Genomic DNA, 10311 nt, shown 5'->3' on the forward strand with positions numbered 1-10311 from the left:
AAACTTAATTCCACATTGGAAAAAAAAAAAAAAAAAAGAGAATTATATATGCAATGCTGAAATTTTCTTATTTTTACGTAATTACGCTTATGTAAATGTTCATGAGTAATTGTTCATAACTATTCCCAACCTTTTCGCAATTGTTCCCACTTTTTCGTTATTTCAAACTGTTCCCTTTTTTTTTTTTTTTTTATATGTGTATGGCAAATAAGCATACTTAAGCGAGCCTACGCAAAATTGGTTAGCTTGCAAGCTGCAAAAATTATATCTTCTTGCGCCGTTGTGTTGCTGTTCCTTTCCAAGGGAAAGATCTAGAGAGGGGAGGTAACTCACGAAAGCGCCAAGCAGTAGCTACGCGTAACGAACTATTGGACGAGTAAAAAAAAAGCAAACAAATTGACGATTGCACCTTAAGGAATTACCCCCCAATTTTTGAGGAAACCTCGTTATGTATTTAAATTTTTGGATAGCAAAAATTTTTGCATACATTTTTTGGTAATATTTTTTTAAATTAAAAAGGAAAAACCACATGAGGGGAATGCCCTTGTCCGTTTTCGTCTTGCTGGCGTGACCCCTTCTGAAAATCTTCTTCACCATTTGGAAAGCTGCTGTTCAGAAGTCAACCGCGTACATTTGCAAACGCGCTGAAGAGCAGCCTGTCCAGGTGATTTTCCACGGCGAGATCGGACCATTTGCCGGGATTTGGCTAAATTGGGCTAAACTGGGCTAAATTTGGCGATACTCGGCGAGACCTCCCTCATGCGTTCGGCGCCCCCTTTTTCCCATTCGTGAATATGTTTGATTGAGAGAACGAAAGGGAAAAAAGGGAGGGACGATCGCCACGCATAGCGGTATATAACTACATATAGCTAAGTGTAGCGGTGCGGCATATCCTAGGGCACCACGCCGGAGTAGCCGCGCTGCCGCTAACCCACGACGGATGGGGAAGACAAATGGGGGGCGAAGTTGCACGCCCTGGGAAAACGTAAAAACGTTAAAGAACTGCGACGTGGATTTGTTATTTTGCCACGACCTGACCAGAAGCATCCAACACAAATTCGTTTTCTTCGCACTCAACTTGCTATGTGTGAGTAAGAAATACGAACTGGTGTTTATAACGTACGGCCAATATATCTACGTCTACGAATTGAAAAGCTTTCTGGAAAACAACATAAATATTAACGTGGACGTAAACTCTAACCCTAACCCTAACGTTGGTGTTGGGCAGAGGAATGAAAATGGCAGAGACAACGTTATTGCCAATTTCTACAAAGAAGAAATAAGCCAGAATGACAGCAGCTTTAAAAACATAAATAAAATAAAGTACGTCCACGATGAAGTGAAAAAGGATTTGAGTTTGAAAGCTATGAACATTCCTGCACCGACTCTTATCCTGTCCCCACACGTGTATTCAAAAGGGTACGTAAATATTAAGTGCGAAGAAAGAGACAACTCAGATAAATGCATTCTAATATCTGTGGGATGGTCGGAAGATACCAGTGTTTATTATGTAGAGAAAATCGTCGAATGTATTAACATAAAGAAGAAATTAAAACATATTTTAGAGAAAAAGTTGTTCGATTTGAAGAGGTATGAAGAAAATGAAACGAAGGAGGCCATATATTTTAACGATACACATGCTCCATGTGACGATTTAGTTTTTCCAACCTCGTTTAGGGACTCCTATCGCCTCTTAAATAAATTAAAAATTGATGAAAATGATTTTATTCTAAGTTTAATACACAACAATCAGTATGCAAATGGATATTCCAAAGAACTTTTAGAAATGTTTGAGTTATCCAAATGCATCAACAGTTTTGATCATATAAAAAATAAGGCCAAACAGAGGAGAAGCGCCCGTCTGTATAGAATGCAGGTGGAAAATGAGAGAAGAGTAAACAAAAGAAAAAAGCGCCTTAACGATCGGGCGTTCAACCAGCACGTAACTGCTAATCTAAAGAATCCCCTCTTAAAAACGAAGAAAATAAATGTCTACAAGAAGGGGTTCTATAAAAAATGTCTCTTAGAAAGGGAGTTCGTCGGAGGGGTATCAGGAGCAGCGGTAGGAGGAGCAGGTGAGGGGCGCAGTGGCGGCGACCTAACTGTGTACAAACAAAGAGCATTAAAAAAGGGGCCGTACAGAATGAAATACAGCTGCATATTGAGGTGTCCAAGGGACGAACCCATGGGAAATCCGAAGAGCGATAGTGCGCAGAATTCAAACACACCCATTAACATTAATGGGAAAAAGAAAAAATTTAAAATTAGCGATATTTATAGTAGCCTTGAGAGCGCGGAGGAAGATGCATACAATACCGGCGACGGAACGGACGATGGATTGCTGCATCGGAATGATAAACCCGGGATGAGGAAAAAAAAATCAGGAAAAAACATTAAAAAAAATCATCAAGTTAATTATTTACTAGGCGATGATGCGAAAGAAATTGAAGAACTCAATTTTTATAAAAAATTGAGGAACAATGTGTACATGGGTTACAACCAAAGAAATAACCACATGGGACTGAACGACCAAAATGAATATATTAACTCGATTAGAGAGGAGAGTGAATTTGTGAATACGTATATTAAATCATCCAGTGATGAGGAGTGCACAGCACACTTGTCGTCCAAATTGAGAATGACCAATTGTAGCAGGAAAGGAAGCGGCCCGAAGTTTTACCGTCATGGTGATTTGCGCATGACACTGAGGAGGGGCCTCCATATGGCCCAGCTGATGGAGCAAAGGAAAATCAAGCGGGTGGCAAAAAATAAAAAAAGGGTAAGAAATGACGACAACACGGACACGCGCAGTTGCAGCAACAGGGGAAGCTGTGAAGGGGGTGCACGAAGGAGATTCTCGCCAAATGTGCTTCACAGAGAGAGAGCCAAAATAGATATTAAAAAAAAAAAAAAATATATCATGGAGATGCGAAAAAAACGCAGATACAGCGTTTAAGGAAGAACATCAAAAACTATAATTTGCATGTAGAGCGATTAAATATATTGAAGAAGGAAAGAAAGAAATTTGTAAATTTCTGCAAATTGTACATAACACATGTGCATTACGAAGAATATAGCAATAAGTTAGAAAATTTCCTAGACCCAAGTGTCGATATCAAGTACAATAAAATTTGGAAGCAGTTCAACATATTCAGCTTTAATCTGTTTAATGTAGATTACAATGACAAAATTTTGAAGTCCGCACATATATACGTGCAACCAGACATCGTTTTTAACAACAAAACTTACATTAAGTCGGACACGTCCACGTGGGCCATTTCGTTTAACTTTACGAAAAATTTATTAGCCATTGGATCGAACACGCATAATATAAATATTTACAATTTGAACAACTTTTATTATTTTAGGAGGAGGTACGATTATGATAATGCTCTTAACTTTTTTAAGAATGCATTTGTACACAGAAAGGTTAAGGTAAATCGCTTGTTCGTCAACGATGACAAGGACCCATTTTATTTCGATAGCACTGATGGGGAAGAGCACTTGGAGAAAAACAGAAAAAGTAGGAAAAGGAAAAAGGAAAGGGAAAAGAAAAGAAAAAGGAAGAAGAAAAAGGATAAAAGGAAAGACAAAGCGGAGATAAGGGAAAACAACCAAAAAAATAATCGTTTCTCGCCCCACCACCACAGTAGGGAGAAAAATTGCGATCATGTCATTTATTTGGATCATTATGAGGAGAGCGAAGAATCGTCCACCTCGGTGAGCACCAGTGAAAAGGTGAACAGAAAGGGGGAACAGCGCTATCAGCCAAATGGTTGCCCCTCACGAAAAGTGAAGAAGAAGAAAGAAGAAGAAAAAAAAAAAAAAAAAAAGGAAGGAAAAAAAAAAAAAAACGACTCAATAATTTTTCGTAATGAATATATTGACCATAAGGAACGCAGGAGCAGTGGAATGCCCTGGTCAGACCTCGCCTGGGAGGAAGAAGAACAACAAAAAAGAGGCAGCATAACGAACGGAGAGGAGGAAGAACCCATTCGTTTTTATTCCAGTGACAGTGCCCCCTTTGACCAATGGAAAGACAATTCCGTGTTGCATTTGCTGGATGGTGAAGACACCAGTACATGTGCCGCAGATCAAGTGGGGAGGAATAACAGTAGCCCAGATGGACAGAACAAAGCTGATCAAGATATGACATCTACCCCCCAAGCGAAGGACCTCATGAGGGGAATCTTCTCAATGAAGAACAATAGTTACGTCACGAAGATTAGCGTGCAAGACCATTTTAAGAAGGCTAATTTGCACAAAGCAGTATCGTCCATTCTGCACAGAAGGAGCTACATTCCGATTGACCTGGCCCAGTTTTTCCTCAACAGAAAGGAGAATCTAAAAAAAATGCTCCTGACCATATCATACAATTTCCCAAGCGATGCAATAATTTTGTTTCTAAAGCAAGCTTCCATCGGGGCGGAGATCTATCACATGAAGTGGAACATTCATCACAACATTGCGTCGACAGTTCATAAGATGAAGAAATTATATGCCAAAAGATTTGGCTCCCAATACTGCCAGAATTTAAAGTTGTTTCACCCCCAAATGGTGATAATCAACAACAATAAGTATTTGAAAAACTGGTACATCAAATTTCTGCGCACGAGCATGCTGAGATCGGGCGTGCGCAGAGCGGAAGTATTCAGAAAAATGTCCAAGAGAAGGAAGAAACAGAGAAGCAACTGGAGGAAAGGGGCCCACAGGGAGAAACGACACAATTATTTGGACATTCTCAAGGGTGACGAAGTGGGGGAAAGGCACCCAGATGGAGAGCTGCCAGATGGAGAGCGATCACTTGAAGGGCCGCCCACTGAACACACCCTCAGCGAAGACATCGAAGCGGCTAAGGCTGCTTCGGGAGAGGAAAGTACAATCAGCGAGGATGAACTCGGTGTGCACAACGTCATTTACAGAAAGGTCAAAAGTTACAATATGTCAAAGGTAGAAAGGATCTATGTGCTGTGCGATTCATCGAGTGCCTTCCAGCAAGGCTCAAATGGTAGACTTCGCGACACAAACGTTGATGAGCATGAGGATAAAGTAATAAAATGTCACAAACACCTGTACAGCTACAAAAGGGCAAATAATGTTTTAAAAAATATTAGCAGAAGATTCAGAAAGTTCATCAAAGATAGACACAATTTTAGCTTTTCTTATACAAAGTGCCTGTTTTCAAATGAGCATTCTATCTTCGTGGTTCTAGACAAAAGGAGAAACAAAGGTGAACTGCACTGTTATGACCGCGTTGCGAGGAAATATGTGGACGAATTAAAAATTGTCGTGAAGAGCATCCAGAAACATTCGGCACCGTGGTTGTTTTTAAAGGCCCAGGGGGGCACTCGCACGGGTGCAGCAATAGAAGAAGTGGGAGCATCGGTTGAAGCGAATGGCGCAGCCGAAGGCGCCAAATCTTTCAACGGAGAGGAAGCCCCCACGAGCGAACAATCCGCGGTGGAGGAAGAGGCGAACTTTGATTTTTACAGAAAAACCATACTAGTAATTTGCGAGCTGAAGGACCATAATAATAACACGCTGGACATTGTGCACCTGACGAACGACCCGAGCGAAAGCGGCCAGGATTTTTTTCAAGGGGGGAAACCCGGATCGGCAAAGGAAGATCGCAGTAATTATTACTCCCTGCGGTTTGATGAAGGTGGCACAGTGAATGGCAAGAAGCAGAGAATGCAAAGAAACGACCAGCCCAGGAGTAGAAGCGATGGAAGTAGCAGAAGCGGCAGTGGAAGAGGCAGCGACTCCCCCTCCAGCAATGCAGAAAAGACAGAAACGAAGAAAAACGAAAAAAAAAAGATGCTTAAGAAGCATTATGGCAGGTAAAGCCCACATGAATGGAATTGTAAATTACACCGTTGAGATGGAAATGGATAACCTATATAGAAACAACCTCCCCAAGGAGGATAAAAAGGAGGAAGTGAAGGTAAAAAGTGTCATGAATAATTTGCTACTAAATTTGGAAGCCGAATCAGGTTCGAACTCATCCGAGTCAGCTAACATATCGGAAGGTAGCATGCACAGTAGAGGAATAAATTTCCCTGCATATATAAATAACAACACAACTAGCCAAAGTACAAACAATTTTAACCGATTCATTAACGAAGATTTGTTGTCAACAGCTCGAAGTCGGCTCCTAGGGAATGGATACAATTCAGATGTTTCAAACAATGGTCTTCTTGTTCGCGCATTACACAATTATAGGATGGTGAGGAACAATTTTTTGAACAACATGAGGAATAACATACGAAACAATCGACCTAATCGTCCCAGTCGACCAAATCGACATGGCGCTAGGAATGTACCAAACGTGAGAGATAACTTCATGAATGAAAACACGCAGAGAGTTGTAAATAACATGGTGAATGCTACGCAGAATATAATGAACATTAACAACAGCATTGGGAACATAACCGGTAGGCCTCCCCCCTTTGGAGAAAGGGGAGGTTATTACACGTCTAGGGCAGCCCCACAACAGGCATCTAACTTGCGCAACAATGAGCACTTGTTCGATTTAGACAGCCCACCTACAGTCGATCCAGCTGCCATTCTAGCACCCCCAAATGAGGATAGCGAATATGGGGAAAGATCCGATTTGGAAGATTCACAATTGGATAATCAAACATCCTGGGAAAGTATGCATTTGCCAAGAATGGACATAGGGGAAACAAGAACAGAAGGAAGGGGAACACAAATTAATTCTTACGCAAGTATAATTATTAGAAACCTGTTGGCATCCAACCCTGATAGAATTGAAGCAACTCGGGATGGTTGGAGGTTCAGAATAAACACAAGCAATCTAGATAATATATATTTAATATCTAGAGCAAGTGCAAATGAAAATAATAGCACCTCCTCTGTATATAATAACACGGATGGTAGGCACACCCGTAATTCGAGAGATATCCGACAAGAAAATGAACATCTTTTCCTCAACATGCTATATAATAACATTTTAAATATTAGGGAGTTGAACAGGAATAGCTCTTCCTCAGTGGGCGGCAACATAGGGAACTGGACTTCAAATGTAATGAATAATTTGCAAAATGACATACGCAATTTAAATCAAGAATATAATTCCAGGAGAAATTTGCGAAGCACTTTTTTTAATCAATTAGATTCCTTTGCCGGGGAAATATCCCCCATGACTTTAGACCTAATGAATACCAAAAAATCGGAAAGTGTAAAAATGAAGGAAAAACAAGGAACCATGCAGTGTAAGCGTTTTAGAGAAATCCCTTTGGGATTGAAATATGCCTCCATGAATGAGAAATATGATGTCATTGTTCGGTACGTATATACACTTCCCCAAAGTGCTGATGAAATAATGTTGACTTATGGTCCTAAGTCTGATTCTTTTTTCGACTTTGTCATTGTGTGTGAAGGTGTGTGCGAGAAGAACGAGAGAGTGGTTTGCGGGAATCGTTTGCAGGGGGCACCTGAAGATGGGGGAAGGCCGGCGTGGGGAATGGATGGTAAGCAGAAAGTGGCTCATAAACTGGGGGGCGCAGTGGCAAACGTGGGAGCAGCGGGATCAGATCGAGTGCATGGGATGTTAGAGGAAGAAGCAATGGAGGAAGAGACGGATGAAATGACGGAAGAGGATGAAGAAGAGAGAGAAGCGGACGAATCAGCGGACGGATCAGCGGACGGATCAGCGGACGGATCAGCGGACGGATCAGCGGACGAATCAGCGGACGGATTAGCGGACGAATCAGCGGACGGAATCAGCGGACGGATCAGCGGACGAATCAGCGGACGAATCAGCGGACGGATCAGCGGACGAATTAGCGGACGAATCAGCGGACGGATCAGCGGACGGATCAGCGGAGGGAATTACCGAAGAACCTACGGGTGACTTGGCGATTGGCCAAATAGTCCATCACGGCAACGAGGAGGATTCCGAAATCGAAGAACCCCTGGGAGAAAGCCGAAGCGGCAGTTCACACACGAATGAGCCTTCACAATGGTCGATCTCGAAAGATAGTTTGAGCAAAGAAAGCGTTATGAATGATGTTCATCCCACAGGTATGGCAATCGAATGCGCACAGAGAGACACGCCGAGGAGGGAAGCAGAAGAAGATTCCAAAAAAGTGCCCCACTGCAGCGATCACAACGTAACAGATTTGAATCCAAATATGAGTTCCTCGTCCACATTAGACTTTGAAGACTCATCGTACGAGTCATATTATTCCTCGTCCAGTCACACCACCAGCGATTTTAGCAACATATCAGAATGCCTAGTGGATGAATGTTCTGAATGCGAAAATGCAGACCTGTGCTTTGAGGGAAGTAACATAATCAATTTCAACTCAGCTTATCGATTCTTGAAGTATGAGAGCTCCAAGCTGTACATAAATAATTGCAGCGTCAGCATAAAGTGGAATAGGGAGGGTCGGCTGTCCAAATATTATTTAAAGCGGAAGGTTGACCATCCAAGAAAGCAAAGCAGCTGCCAGGGAGATAACAAACACAGTGGGCGCACACAAATTGTTGCGCTAGGCATCAACGATTTTGAAAATAGTTCGGTGCAGCTCAGCAAGAAGAAAGGGCCAATATGGGATGAAGAGGAGTACGCACCGTTGTGGATGACGAACTGGAAGAAAGACACTCCCAGCTGGAAGGAAAAATCATGTAAAGACAAAATTATCATTACATCTAAGTGGTTACATAAAGTTCTGCTGCAACAAAATTGCTACCTGAATGAGGAGAAGAGGAACAAGTTGGAGATGGTTTTGAAGGGAATGAGAACGATGCAGGATGAACAGAAGAGGGGAGAAAAGGATGACACGCTTGAGGAAACAAACAAAGGAACAACAAAAAAAAAAAAAAAAAAATCCACCAGGACAAACCGATCAAACAACAAATCGAATATTTTAATGTACTGAGAAAAGGGGAAAAAAACGAATCAGACAAAAATAGTGCAGTTCAGAAGGATCGCTTCTTTAACACATTTTTAAGGTATTACTATTCCACTATCGAGGAAGGCAAAGGCGAGAAAAAAAAAAAAAAACACACAGGACATGGCAGCCAAATGAAGAAGACATATTATGACCATAACGTCAGCGCACTTGTACAGTACAAAGCAGAAGAAGTAAGAAACAGTCTTTATAATGATAAAAATGCGAATTATATCTTCAAAAATTTGCCTAACAATGTAATTACAAGAAAATTTTGCAATAAAGTAAGAAGGAGTCCTTCCTATGACGAATCAAATCGAATGAACGAAATTCTCTGGACCTTTTCAAATGTGACATTCTATTCAGCGGACTGGTATGACATTATGTATAAATTATTTTTCGAATTATCCTCCAGATTTTACGAAATTATTATAAAGCATCACAAGCATAACATCCCATGTGTGAAATTTTCACCAGACGACAACTTCCTTTTGTCCTGCTCAGTGGACAAATCCCTGGTTCTTTGGAACCCATTCAATGTGAAGAATTATGACTTGGATAGAAATTACAACATATATGACCATGTGTTTCCTCCGAGGGAGGATAGGAAAAGCAGGGAGCGACATCGAAATATGAGTATGGTGCGCGAGAACGTTAGGAGAAAGTCTAAAACGCAGAACTATCACAACCGCATGTCCCTCAGCCTGTTGGCCAACGCAACAGTCGAAATAAACTACGGAGGGAAAAGAAGTGTCTTCGAAAAAGTGTTTCATGAAAGCAAAATGTACAGAGCGACCAGGGAAAAAGAAATATTATCAAACATGAAAAAAAATAACATTCTCTGCAAACAGGAAATGAAACATATGGGATGGAGTTGTGACTTCCTTTTGAAGAAAAATATTTCCAAATGTGATATCTTTACGGACCTATTTTACAAAGAAAATTTTTTCGTGGGACAGAGACCTAGTTTTAACTATTGTTTTTATTTCCCCTCTGGGAGCTTACTTATGGATAATTTCTGCCCCTTTTTTCAAAAGTATTCTTTTTTCCAATTATTTAGTTGTTCCTTTTTAAGTGCGAAGGGAAACACTGAAGAGGGCAATTTACACTCCCTCCGCTCTTACCTGTACAAAAGAAATATGAAAAGAACGGAGTATGTACAACCAAATAACATCCAAACCATTTTCGAAATTATGACTGACAAAAATTTTAAAAGAACGTCCTTCTCCAAGAAAAAGATTAAGCAAATTTATTCTACCATGAAATATGTTTGTAAGAATTTGCTAAAATCGTACATCGTTGTTTATCCCTTGAGATATGAGGAGAAAATACGCGATCTAGAAAGTGTCAAATTGACAAGGCAGCGTTTAACACGGGATGTGTGTGTTTTGAC

The 10311-nt window shown here is 40.9% G+C and overlaps 1 protein-coding gene across 1 annotated transcript; it reads left to right on the plus strand.

Moving 5' to 3' along the window:
• Nucleotides 1–940: 940 nt before the first annotated feature.
• On the plus strand, nt 941–5844 carry PCYB_134640 (hypothetical protein; the record flags this gene model as incomplete). The annotated part of the gene is made up of 2 exons (XM_004224489.1): nt 941–2687; nt 2990–5844. The coding sequence occupies 2 exons, from the start codon at nt 941–943 to the stop codon at nt 5842–5844; spliced, it is 4602 nt and encodes a 1533-aa protein (XP_004224537.1).
• Nucleotides 5845–10311: the final 4467 nt, after the last annotated feature.

Source organism: Plasmodium cynomolgi, chromosome 13 (assembly GCF_000321355.1).
Source record: "Plasmodium cynomolgi strain B DNA, chromosome 13, whole genome shotgun sequence".
Classification (NCBI taxonomy): domain Eukaryota; phylum Apicomplexa; class Aconoidasida; order Haemosporida; family Plasmodiidae; genus Plasmodium; species Plasmodium cynomolgi.